We start from the raw sequence: 14,282 nt of genomic DNA on the forward strand, positions 1-14,282 counted from the left end.
TGAAAAGGAAAGGACAGGTAAGACGACTAAAAGTCCCCCAAATCTGGCCATTTATAGGGGAACTGTATGTCAATGGCACCTTATGTCTGTTCTTCAGAGACGAACGCCAATGTCCAGATTGAACTCCCAACGCCCGGAGTGCCCCACCCCCTTTTGCACCCAAGCGCAAGCGCCCGAAGCATCCCCGCCCCATTTTCGATAGACGTCAATTTCTGTCCCGAATATAAACTTGATACACATGAGTAGTTGTTGACCCTCGAGAAGACCCTGTTTTGCCTGACTCTCGATAATAGCACCCCCGCCCTGTTTGAAAAGGTTAGCCAGTCCTGATGGGAAATGTTCTGTAAAATGCTGAATATGATGTAATGCACAGTTGATGGGAACCTCACTTGATTTATAAATAAGACGATGAATAGACCTGCCATGAACCCAGTAGGAATACTGACACGTGCACTGCTTGGCAATGGACCTCTGACTGTGACCAATGAGCGTATCTCCCAAATGCGTAGAATTAAGGGAGGAATTCACATGCATAGATATCTTCTTTTGCCATTTCACTGAAACCTTGTCTTGTACCTATTCAAAGATTCGCGATCACCGAAGGAGATGGGTCAGAAGTGACGTACAGCCTGGCCGTGGATCTTGGGACTCGTGTGACCTCGACCAAAGGTGGAGCCGCAGAGCAACAGGATACGGGACGAGACCGCAACTTCAACGTGGAAAATGAAAAACGGCGAGCCACCTCGAAGCCACTCGCCTGCTAAACCCACGTGTGCCTGGAGTCTCCGTCCCCCTTCCTTGAGCCCGATGGATGGGCCTGCCTGCTTGTTATCCTTTGCTCCCTTGGTCCCTTTTGCGTGTCCCAGGAACTCTGACCCAACTCCACCCTCTCCCCTATCGACTATTTGAACCACACTCACCCTCTTCTCCACGTGACTTTTTGCCAAAGGAACGAACTGCATTCCACTGGGAATAGGGTGCTGCCATAGAACTGTGGGTGCCGAGCATAAGGCGCCGCCAACCGGATTGTTTAGGGAACAGGACTGTGGTCTAACAGCAGAGGACTGACCGCACCCTGCAACGCGAAAGGATAGAACAGAGCTGGACCTATAGCTCCACCGCCGGTGCTCAACAGCGCCAACGAAAGTACTCGGACTAGAGCCTACCAGTGATGGCTCACTGACAAAAAGACACTGGGACGAAGAGATATTGTATATTGAACTGAATTCCGCTCTCAACTACCTGGTCAAAACTGTTCATTGGTCACATTTTTTTAATCAGAAACATTTATGCCATGTAGTGCTTTGAAATGGTAGGAACTCGACAAATGCAATCTCCTATGTGCCGTATTCTGCCAAACACATCAACTGTCCATGATTATATACCATATGCTAATATTGACAATGCTAATTCTGCGACCGTCCCTGTTTATATGTACCATCATCGATCACGAAAATGAACTTTTGCTATGTAAAAAGGGGCGACTGTAGAAAAATAGAAATATTGATGTACATAAGCAACGTTCATTTCCCTTCTCCCACTCCTCTTCCTGCGCATATCCTGAATACCGTAAAACATTTAACTACATCCTACTGCCAGCAAAGGCCTGTACCCGTGTATACATGACAGCCATTTTAGGCACCCTGGCCCTTTTTGCCCGCCTGAGATTAGAATCACCGGCTCCCCTTCTGCATGTACACGACCCTGCCCTGAAAGGCAGCCCCTTTTTGCTCGACCCACGCAAACCCCCCGTTCCCTCTTGAAGAGGCATCCTTCGCCCTAGCAGGCATAGCCCTCCCCCAGCTGCACCTGACTGCCCCCGCTCTCATGTACGGGTCATAAGATCTCTCTCGCTCTCTGTGTGACTCTGTCCTTGTGTCCACCCTGGCTACCCCTCCCTTCTCCTCACGTGGGCAAGTCATAAACCCTCTTCTTCTGCAAGACCCTGTCCTTGAGAATCACGGCCGCGCCTGACCAACCCCTCCTTCCCCTTCCATGAATGCCCCTCTGTTGACAAGCCTTCCCTCCGCACTCGATTGTCCACGCGGCATTAATACCACTCCTTTGATGACCCTTTCCCCCGAGTCCAGCTGACCACACATGTCCGAGGCCATCGCCTGAGCCAGGAGATACCATTTACTGCCCTTATTGTATGAAGTCACTCCTCTTCAAAGGATCCTCTATTGGTCTTAGCCACCCCACCCCTTGGGCTATGATCAGGCGTACACATCCTACAAAACACTCAGTTGCGTGATTGCCCTCCCCTCTTATCAGCAGGTCAAGGGTCCCCATTGTGAATGTATATGGGTAGGATCACCACGAGGATTATAGGGATGTCTTTCCTTTTGCGTCACACCGTCCTGATTGTGTTATCCTGTGTTCTGTAGAGTATAAAAAGCCAGAGTCTCAGCTCACTTGTTAGAGCACCTCCCGAAAGACACTGTGTTTCGTGTCCGAAATGACATGCTCTCCTCATGAGAAATAAACTCTGTTCTTGATTCCTGCTTCCAGCGCCCGTCTCTTTATTTTGGTAATTACTCAACATGGGAACTAAGAGGCGGATTGCGCCAGCGGCCTGGGCACCGATAGGGTTATGGGCACGTTTTCCACACGCCCCTTTGAGAGACCTCCCTTTTTTATCTCACTTAAAGCCCTGTGTGTGTGTGTGTGTGGGGTGGGGGCGGGGGTGTTTGGAGTGAGTGGGTGCTTGGAGTTTTAGGGGAGCGGGTAGACGGGCGGATGGTATTCTGCAAAATAATGACTATTATAGACGTCTTTCAAGTCTGTTAGAACATTGAAGTGCTTGAGAACAACTGTCAGAAATATTGTCGAGAAGCATTTGCCGAAGAAGCTGTCCCCTGCAGGTTCAAGTCTTCAATATTTTTTAAATCGGCTCTGGTTGTTTTCTACTGCAGCATATATCCTGCAGATCAAGTGGCAACAGGATAACTTGGTGGGTTGACACACCTATTTCACAAGTATGTTTTCCCATCAAAGTTATGTGTTTAGGTTATCCGGAGTGTCTTGGTCTCTAGGTGCTGTAACCAGAGCTTTACTGTCTGCACGTGATGTGTTTGAAAACGCAGAAGAAAGTCTGAATATTATGAGGAGAGGGAAAACATGCTACCTACTGCTAGACAGCAGAATGTATTTTATTTTTACATTAAACACATTTACAATTTGAGGTACGTTGACTTGCAACTATTTGTCCACAATATAATGATTCTGATCAGATGATGAAACCTGTATAAGAAAGCAGGTCGGCAAGTTGTACGGTCAAAATTAACATATTTGATTGTGTTAATAATAAAAACTGTTTATCAAATTGGCGGTAGTTTGCAGGAGCCCATGGGCAATTAACATGCTAATTGTTCCAAGTTCCGGTCCACTCTTCAACAAGAAAAAAACGCGCCTTTCAGCATTTTGCAGAACTGAATTAGAAGAACAAACAAACACTGAAATACAATCGCGGTCCTGTGGCTGCGAAAGTTAATTGTGAGAGGGGGAGCAGGAGGTGAGCCCACGAGTGTTGCGCGGGCGCGCTCTGGGGAGAGCAGTCTGCTCTTTTTCAAAGCACTTACTCGTGCTTGTGGTGCGCTGCTGCGCACTCCCGCAAGGCGTGTGCCGCCACAAGCACAAGTATGTGCTTTGAAAAAGAGCTGCACGATGTCTAAAAGTCTCCTATGCAGCGCATGCACGCTTCATTGGCAAGACCTAGAAAACAGTGAAATTCCCCACAAAAGTAAGATGAGAGAATGTTCTAAGTGCTGCGCACCTGCCTTGTTCCGTATTTTTAACAGTTGAAGACTCTGTGAGTTCCTCAATGTCCATCTACAAAGAAAAGATGCACCAGCAAATTGTGTGGGTTCTAGGTTGTGGTGAGTCAGTGGTTTGCAAAATATGTGGCACAAAAAAGAATGTAGAAACCTCTGATGAGTGTAGGAGATACTTATTAGTAATGCCACACCCCCAGCAGCGTAAGGGCAACTGCCTCACTTTGATTATTCACAATTGTTTACATTCCACGTTCTATTTTCCTTATGGAACTGCTCCCTGATGCTGTGAACAACTAGACATCACCACATAACTGGCTAAACAGACATGTTACATATGGTTCAATACCTTAGTTTGTAAAAATCTCCATATATGCCTAGACAGTTGGTTTTCAGTTTCCATCTCCACTCTATTATCCATACAACCAGCTAGGAACATCTTCTTCAGGGAACTTTGGGAACTTGCCTTCAAACTACTAGGGGAGCTAAAGAGATCTTCCAAGCCCAGGCTAAGGCAAGTGTTGCGAATATACATTATCTAAGGGATATTTAAGCATCTGTCGAGTTTCAAGCAATCAGCAAGCATGGCCCAGTGAAAGGAGGTTTAACATCTTCCCCATATTCTCCGCCACAAAAAAGTAGTTGCATTTTTATATTAGCATTGATGTACACTACCCCAACCTCAGAGTGGCATATGAGGGAGCTGGTGCTTTAAGGGATTGATAATAAACTTTTAATACAACCGTTCTTGATGCTTTCCAGACCCCCAGATCGCAAATGCTCCACATTCCTACACCATAGGAGGCAACTGCACAGCATTTAGCTTTATAAATGGCTGTGAGTTCCCTAATGGGATTCTGACCTAGTCTATTGGCAGAATTGAGGAAAGACACAAGCTTTAGAGAAAGCAGCAACTCTACTGGTCTTTGGTGGGTCAAGGTAAGGTACCCATCTAAAGGGATTCCTAGGTAGAAAAACATGAGGACAGCATTGACTTTGTTGTTGGTAACTATTATGACAGTGCTTTCCTTCTTCCCAGCATCAAAGACCATAACATGTGTTTTGGCCTGCTGGACCTTCACGTCCAGACTCATCATAAATTTACAGAAGTGGTCCAACAGATGCTCCAGAGCAATGGTGGTCCTGGATATTAGGACTGTGTTGTCAGTATAAATTAAAGAAGGGACTCTGCAATCTTCTATACCGGGAAAATACACCCCTACCTCTAAGAGCTGTTCCTCCAAGCCATTTGCGTATAATGAAAAGGGGAACGGGCCAGGACACAGCCCTGGTATACTCCCCTAGTGGGATTAAACACTGCTGTTGTCCGCCCAACCCAGGCATTATTTCACACTAGCAGTGACTTCATTATGGAGTTCCTAAGGAAATTGGTACTATCCTGGTCTACCCCCATGAAGCAAAAGTCAAAAGCAAGAAGAGCAATCCATGCCCTACAGATCGCAATGCACAGCCAAGAGTGCATTCCTTGGACAGGGGACATTGTTCAACACATTTCAGGTAGTTTCAGCTGAGAGATGAAGCACCAAAGACTTCTGACTACTTTCTGCCAGGATTGCAATGCAAGCACCCAACTGCTTGGCAAGAAATAACAAGGATAGCTCGTGCTGCGGTGTAGGTTCATTCATCCTTTATAGCATATCCCTACAATAGCTACTAAGATTTGAAACACTCACAAGACTCCCTAATACCCGTGAGTCGGTGCGATCCAAATCAGCTTTGCACATGGAAAGCCATTACAAGGAGGTACGATGAGTCCACCACCGTTTAGAGCCCAGGCAAATATGTTCATGTCCACAAATGCTCTTTCTGCACTATCTTGTAAGCAGTCATCTTTGTTCAGACATCCCGAGTGAAAGATGGGTTCCGGGGATCGTGGCAACCACAGAAGCATGCCGAGGAATGAGAGGAGCTCCCTGCTAACAAAATCAGTATTAGAGAGAAAGTGTCCAGGTATGGAAAGGACCGAGGGCCGTTCCTCCATATACTTTTTGGTACCAAACAATGAAGGAAGGTTGCACCTTGTCTGACTGTATGCTGCCTCAAATATCCGAATAAACAAAGAGATTCTTTGAGCCCTTCAGTCCCAAGATTGAATGATGTATTTGACTCCACTAGACACATATCTCCATATTCCGATTTTAAAATCACAGAAAATTCTTTAGACGTGCCATAGAAGAGGAACACTAGGAATATGGTATTTGCCTTGGCTTTGCCTCGCCCTCCCTGATCTTTGCAAACATGATGGCAGTGGTCCGTCTTCCTGGACCACTAGCTGGTGAATCTCTTCGCCCCAAATCTTGTGCTTTAAAGTCTTCATGGTGTAATCGCCCTTTGAATGCTGCAGTTATCGTTCTCCCTTACACCTCTCAGAGGGAGAAACATAGTCTTTATTGTTGCCTCAAGTGGCATTGATAACAAATACTTCCATGCAATGCTGAGATGTTGCCCTGCAGAGCCTGAAGGTCAAATTCTTATATTCTCCACATGAGAAAGTAACTTCATGCATTGGATTTCAGAAAAGTTTGGTTGCCAATTAGAAGAGTCCCCCCACCACCAAATGAGGTTAAACAAGGCACAATCCTTACAGACGACACAGCTATAATGAAATCCCAAAAGGTAAAAGTGGCAAGAGTTTAATGCACTCAAAATGCAACAACTTAGTGCCCTAGATTCTGAGAAAGTAATCAATCTGTTTTAGACGGAGAACGTTTGTATGTGTTGTAGCCCGCCTTTAATATATATTGTTTCATAAAGTATTTCTTTCTGAAAGCCAATACACTTTTTCTGACGAAAGTCCCTTTAGCAAGGCTAGTGGCATTCCAATGTGTTGTATTTGGTTTTACCGTCAAGATATTGTGGCCATTGATAGTCTAGCTATACTATTTAAAACTTGATATTCTGGTTGCAAACACTTTGAAACAATGTATTCTGGACTGAGATAACTGCGTGTTGTATATTGCAGTATGTGTAATTTAAATTGATTAAACTCTTTGATAATGGAAAAAAGAAGTTAAACTTTAAGCCTGTTGGGCAGGTGGTATTGTTGGAGAGTGGCATTTTAAAACTTGCTCCCAAGTAAGGTCTAGGTGAAAATAATAGCATGTTCTAAATAACTGCAAATTAATATATAAATAATGCTTGTCACTCATTCCGATGTAGACTGTAGATTTTCTCAGATTTTTGTGAAGGGGGAGTGGGGATTACGTTCAGGACATAAAGGTAAGCATTATAAATTAAGTATTTCTGACTGTTAAATACTAGGATTGTTATCACATTCGAGCTGGATACAACAGGATAGTTGTGTTGTTCTCTAGGTATATGAAAGGAGGAAACATGAGATGGAGTTATAGCGGAAAAGAGTTCTGTCTGAGAGTGAATGACCTGCAATTAAGCTCGGAAAAGTAATGAGTACCTTTAGAAGGTTAGAGGTTCCAGTTGAGGTTTTGAACAGCCAACTGCAAAGTGAAAGTGGACGCACCACTAAGCAAGGAGAATACATAAAGAGGGTTTACTGCAACAGCTGGTGACAGCAATACCATGGGTTGGGTAAGGATTGGTCATGAAGATCCATGGGGCTTGTTCTTACAGTTATACTTTCAACAACTTAACTGGACACTTGGACATGTAGTCAAGATAATGAATATGTTATGGCTAGTGTGGCTGTCAGTGGCAATAACCGAGCTGAAATATAATCCTTGCCCCTGGATCCTTAATGCAATCCAGAATGTTTGTTCACAGGGCTAGAACATTTTCCAGTGTCCTGCTTCTGACAAGAGCCCTTCACACAAGACAGGAATCTGCTGCTATATGACATATTTGACCATACATTACAAATCACCATATACATTTGGCCATTTTCTTTTTTACTGACATTTGGAAGCCAATTCATCTCCAAAAACATCTTATGTTACAGAGCAATACGATGCCATCGCTGTGACTCAGAAACATTTGGGTATAGGGTATAGGGCAGGTTTTCCAGGTGGAGTTCACTAAATCAGTTTGTCCTTCATGATGTATGTAGTCTGACTGGTGGACTTAATGGATCTAATTGTCAATCTTATACAGGCATTTTGTACATGTTTATCAAGGCCATTATGTTGACTGAAAATGCTGACAGAACACAGAATGATGAAGCTGATTTGCCTGTTTTCTGTCTATTCAACCATAGAAAGTACATATACTGGTCTAGGCGCGATAAAGGCAACAGGCACTCTATTTGCAATCTAATTACATTTTGAAGAAGGTATTGATTTGCTTTGATGGATTTGTTAAAGCAAAGGAGCTCTTTCTGAGGGGATCTCTATTGACAATCCTAAGCACTGAATAGTCCTGCCATTGTGAAAGGATCCCGTAGCAGTTATTTCCAAGTCCCTTCTACTTAGCGTACTTTGGAAAGGCCATGAAACATATGTGACAGATATTATGACATGTTAAATTGTTGCAGTCTTAAATACAGGCTATATTACCAATGTTTATTGAATTACTTTAAAATTTAGAAGGAAAAATGGGTCATACCCTTAAAAACCACTTTAAGCAAAATGAAAAAATATTCTTTTAAAAACATCTTTCACAAACACTTTTTACTTGTTTTTAAAGTAAGCTAAGGAATATTATATAGCACAGTAGGCTACATAAGCTGCAGCATTAAAACAATGTTAATAGGAAACTGCACCTTTAAGCTTCTTCTGACCTCCGGTTTCCCATCATGCCCTGTAGGTGGCAGTTTACTCAGTTCTCTTTGACAAGCAAATCTGTAATATAGTGATATACATTTGTTATCCTTTCCGTACGGGAGGAGGAAGGGTTGGTTATGATTTCAAAGGAGATTCTCTTGAGAGACAGCTAGAATTACAGGTAAGAAACCAATCTTTCTCTCTCAAGGGATCTCCATTGATAATCATAAGTGTTGAATAGATTTGCAAGCCTATCCCTCTAAGATGCTGCAAAGGGAGAGGGAAAAAAGGAAGAAAAGTCAAATTACGCAAGCAGATTCTTTAGAGATGCTTGCCCATCTTGGGCATCAGCCTTAGTTTCTGAATCAAGACAATCGTGTCTCATAAAGTTGTGAACCGATCTCCAAGTTACAGCCTTGCAAATCTCAGCAATTTGGATGTTCCTAAGCAGAGCAACAGAAGCTGATTCATCCCTGGTGGAGTGGGCCTTAGATTTAGGTTTAACGAACAGGGCTTTCTTTGCTTTTTGATAACAAAGGATTAAACAAGAGGCAATCCATCAGAATAAGGTTTGGAAGTTGCATATCTTGTCTGTGGAGGACTATAATTGGCAAAGATTTGTTTTGATGTTCTTAAAGATATAGTCCTAGCTAGATAGAACTTGAAACCTAGCGGGTGTGGAGAGATCTCTTTGCACGACAAGAGGTGTTTTGAAAGAATGTAGGTGAACCAATAGTCTGATTAATTCGAGGCTACCTTAGGGAGGAATTTATGATGGGTCCTCCTCATTATCCTGTTGCTATGGAATGCTGTGTAAGGGTCATGTGAACAACCTGTATCTCACTATCTCTGCAAGCTGAGGAAATGGCTACTAAGAAGGAAGTCTTCAAAGAGGGGTGTTGGAGAGAAGCCTTATGAATGTCGTTAAAGCGAGGACCCATCAGGCGAGAGAGGACAATGTTTAGCTCCTATGGAGGAGAAGGTCGCCTGAGGGGTGATATATCTTCTCAATGCCTTCCAGAAAATCTTTATCGACAGGCATTGTTAAAAAGGATGATTGTGAAAGACATTGTTTATAAGCTGTGAGATATACTCTAATTTAGGAAAAATCCAATTTCGCTTTAGCGAAATGGAGAAGATATGGAAAAATAGCATTTTCCTGACAAGTAAGAGGTTTGACGTTGTTCTGAGAACACCAGATGCAACATTTCTTGCATTTGAAGTCCTAAGAGATGATTTCTTGGCTTCTCTTAGCACATTCATGCATCCCTTAGCAAGATTTAGGTGGCCATATTGTATGAATTCAGGACCCATTCAGCCAAGTTCATAGAAGGAAGGTTGGAATGTTGAACTTGGCCTCTGAACTTCTGAAGAAGAACTTGTCTGCCTGGCAGTTTTTTGTGTGGACATTGGGAGACGTGAAGAAGAACCATGTAACACCCCTGTCAAGCCCATTCAGAACAAGGATAATCATTCTGGTTTTTGAGTGAGTACTTGATGATTACTGTCGGCAGGAGGGGAGCTGAAGGAAAGGCGTAAGGAAATTCACCTGACCAGTCGATACATAGGGCATTCCCCGTTCTACCCGGTTTGTAGAACTTGGGCATTTTTTGTTTTTCCCATCTGCCAAAAGATCTATCTGGGGAAAAGTCTGAGATGATGTTGTAAAGAACAGTCAACTCCCTCCTGATGTTCTTGAGTGACTCTGCTGAGAGTGTTTGCCTGAGCATTCTGGGATCCCAGAAGATAGACTACTGTAATCTTAAAATCCCTAGAGATGAACCACTTCCAGATTGTTTGAGCTTATAGAGACTGAGGTCTGGATCTCGTCCCTTCCTGCTTGTTCAGATGATGCATGGTTGTTGTATTGCCCATCTGAAAAAGGAGAGAGTCCCAGAAGGTTGATGTGGTTGACTGTTCCTTCAGAGGCAACAGGCCTTGAATTTGCAATCGTCCATATGAGCACCCCAACTCCTCAGGGAAGCATCCTTCTCTATGGGTTGGGCCCGAATGTCTTCATGGAAAATCATCCCTTTGAGGAGATAATCAGAGCAGCACCACCATTTGAGCAATTGTTTCGCATGAGTGGTGAAAAGCACTCTCTTTCCATCTTCCGGACGTCTGATCCCATTGACCTTTCAGCATTGTTGCAGAGGCCACATGAAGAGACGTGCATGTGGGACAAGGAAGATGCAGAACTCCATTTGACCCAGGAGAGAAGAGGCTTGTCCCACTGTTGGATGGGATGCTTTCTTCAGAGTGCGAGATTTCTGAAGGATAGATAATTGTCTCTCCTCCAAAGGACAAACTTTCGAGTACACTGTGTCTAGAACTGCACCCCAGTAATGAAGGGATTGAACAGGTGTTGAGATGGATTTGTTGTGATTCCTGTGCAGACCTAGTCGATTGATAATAATGACGGTTAGGTGATAATGTTGGCTTGCATGTTGATGGGGAGATGCCTTGATGAGCTAATCACTCAGATATGCATAGACAAATATTTTCATTTTACTGTGTTAGGCTGCTACAACTGCTTTTAGAGAATGTTTGTGGTGCAGACTTGAGGCCAAAGGGAAGGACCTTGTATTAATAGGGGACTTTTTCTAAAATGAACCTTAGGAATTTTATGTTTTTTTTTGGCTATTGGGAAGTGAAAATAGACATCTTGCAGGTCTATCGAGCATAGCCAGCCCCCTCGATGGAGTTGAGGATAGATCTGATGAAGAGCCAACATCCAAAATGTTTCTTTGCCATCCCATTTGTTTGATTTTCTGAGTTCCACAATTCACTATTGGATGATGGGTCCCATTTTCTTCACAAGAAAATAACTATAATACATTCCCATTCCTTTCAGATGAGAAGGGATCTTTTCCATAGCCTGTTTGGGCAAAAGGATGGATATTTCTTGTTGCAGTTGATCCTGTTTGAAATTAAAAGGTTTCTTCAGTGAAATAAATAGTAGTGGACACTTAAATCTGAGATGTTATTCATGCTCTACAAGATTTAGAACTCATTTGTTGATGGTTATCTTTTGCCACTCTTGCTGGAAAGATGTTATGCTTCAACTTACCGGAGTAAGCAATGGAAGAGGGGGAAGAGATGACTCATTGTTTACCTCCCGTTTATTTCGTGGATTAGGCAGATGATTGCTGTCCTCCTATTCCTCTTGACTGATGCTGTTGTTGTTGTTGACTATGTCAGTGAGATGTTTGTTGTTGTTACTGTCCTGTTGATCAATGAGGTGTTTGAATCCTCTGGTGGAAATAGCAGCAGCCATAGGAACGTCTCCTATATTCTCAACTTTTTTCTAATAACACTGCTTTGAGAGTTTCAATTTCAGACTTCATATTAGACAGTCCATCGTCAGCATGAGAGCAAAACAAGGTGGTTTGAGAAAACAGCAGGTTAAGAATACGATTTTGGGTTTCGGGTTTCAAGCCTGTGAGCCTCAGCCAAGAAGAGTGCCAAAGAGCCAGGCCATGATAGTACTAATGTGCTGGTATAGTGGAGTAATCTGCTGCAGCACTGATAACCTGGTTTGATACCATCTTGCCTTCATTACCCATCTCTTTGAACTCGTGATGCTTATCTTTTTGGAAGATTGTTGTTGAATGGAGTCCAAGGGAGACTTGCCATAGACTCCTAGGAGAGCAATTGCACCAGCAGCTTTTATGAAAGCTGCACAAGTTCAGTTGACCTTTCTGTCCATTGAATCCAGCTTTTACTCTCCTTATTAGGAGGTACTGCAGAATATTGCACCTTGGCATTAGGTTTCTGAGCTGCTGAACAATGACCAAATCTTGAATTGGATCTGTGTGAAGAAAGGATGGGTCTTGATCTGGAGATCTGTATTTCTTTCATAGGTGTGATAGAGCAGCCTTTACAGCAGTCACAGTCCAGAAAGGTTCTGTTACTGGTTCTAGAAGGCCTGGAATAAAATGAAGTAGTGGTCTAGCTGAGGACTATTGATGAAGTGTCTCAAAGATTATGGATGTGTGTGTTGTACTAGTCACCAAAATCAAAATTCAGTTTGTTAGCTCCCCTGATAAGAACTTCCTGGAAGGTGTTAATATTATCTACTGGTGATATTCTCAGTGGAGGAGAAATCATTAAGGTAGGCGAATTATTGTTATTAATATTATTATTGCATTTATTGAGCACACAGCTACCCGGAGGTTTCCCGGCGCTTGCCTTGGGAACCCGTCCTGGCTTTTCCCTGTGAGATAGCCCCTACAGGGCATCCCCAAGGTGAAAGCCAGGCATCCCGCCGCAGGGGGGCCGTTGTGGAGATTAAGCAAGCTTAATGCCCAGAGTTGCAGAGTGAGAACCCATGATTAGAGCAGGCACCGAAGCGAGAATTATCGAGTCCGTGGACATTTGAGCTCAAGACCCTGCCGCGTCGGGAATTGAACCCTGGTCCCGGGTCTGACCTCAGCTTCCGGGTCTGCCTGCTCTACACCGTGAGCCACACTTCTCCACAATACAGTCCTAAATATGTATGACAAGATTGGGAGAATCTTGATCTAGATGTAGAATATCTTCTCTACCTTGAATGACAGTGCTTGCTAGGTCTTGAACGATGTCGATGGTGTGATCTTGACCTAGACTAATACGAATGAGGTCTAGTGGGATGAGTGCGATTTCAAGGGTGCCTTAGTGTATGTGTCACTGACTCAGTCAGTTGTAGTGGCAGAGAGGCTGGTAAAACAGATAATGGAGGCACTGCTGTAATCGCTGTTTGAGGAGGAGGAGGTGGTGGAGGTTGAGGAGGCGAAGGCTGAGGCGAGCGCTGTGGAGGTGGAGTAGATTCCGCTGGAACTCGAAGCGATGTCAGCAAATCTAGAATAGTCAATGGAGAGGTGGGCTTGGATGGTGAATAGGCCCTACAGCACTCCGAATCAGACTTTGAAGAAAGTCTGCACGCTTTCATCCGTGAAAGCCACTCCACTGTCTTGGTCAGGGTAGCTTTAGGATATCTTGATGTTGAAGTTCTCAACATTGCCTGATGTCTCAATGTCGAAGTCCCCCTCAACGTCGACGGTGACCTCCTCCTTGACGTCGTAAGAGTTCTTGGCATCAAAGCAGCTCTTGATGGCGAGCAAGTAGGTGTTGTACCTCTTCTCAGTGTCAAAGTCTTCATTCAGTACTGGAGCAATGTCTTCCTCATGATGTTCTCTTTTTGTATCTCACACTACGGGAGTCCTCAGAGCGTGACTTAGGGGCACTGATAGACTGTATACGGTCTCTCCTCACTTGTCAGAAGTCTCACCAGTCAGAGAATCGTGGCGTCTGCGGTGCTCCAGTTGGCCATGGAGGCAAATCTTCTCCCTCTAAGTGTAACTGGGAAGGGTCTTGCAATAGCGGCATGTCCCTGGGGTCATGAGAGTCTGATAAACATAAGATACAGATCCTGTGCGGGTCTGTTTTTGCCATTTTCTGCCACAGCCTGGGCAAGTCACAAAAAAGGATGACATTTAGTGAAAAATTAGATATAATACCTGTCAAGAAATTATATAAAAATGCTCTATGCCCTAAATTATGTTAAGTGAATCAGTTTTAGAAAATACTATGGTGGGCACTGCAGGTCAGAAGGTCCTTAAAGTTGTGTTGTCCTATTTACCTTGTTTCAATGCTGCAGCCTATGCAGCCCACATTGCTATATTCCTAAGCTTACTTTATAAAGAAGTAAAAAGCGTTTGTGAACAATGTTTTTAAAAGATCACTTTTTAATTTTGGTTAAAGTGATTTTTAAGGGTTTGACCCTTTTTTCCTTCTTTAAAGTAATCCATAAACATTGGTAATAAAGGCTGTTTTT

The 14,282-nt window shown here is 43.6% G+C and overlaps 1 protein-coding gene across 1 annotated transcript in view; it reads left to right on the forward strand.

The window, feature by feature from the left end:
• Window positions 1-9,596: 9,596 nt before the first annotated feature.
• The window catches only part of LOC147705939 (uncharacterized), a 460,133-nt gene continuing 455,447 nt past the window's right edge, over window positions 9,597-14,282 (forward strand). Inside the window, exon 1 of the mRNA XM_086929578.1 lies at window positions 9,597-9,633. Within this exon, the coding sequence (XP_086785704.1) occupies window positions 9,597-9,633 (37 nt within the window). The remainder of the gene's footprint in view (window positions 9,634-14,282) is intronic.

This window comes from Lissotriton vulgaris, chromosome 7 (genome assembly GCF_964263255.1).
Source record: "Lissotriton vulgaris chromosome 7, aLisVul1.2, whole genome shotgun sequence".
NCBI lineage: Eukaryota > Metazoa > Chordata > Amphibia > Caudata > Salamandridae > Lissotriton > Lissotriton vulgaris.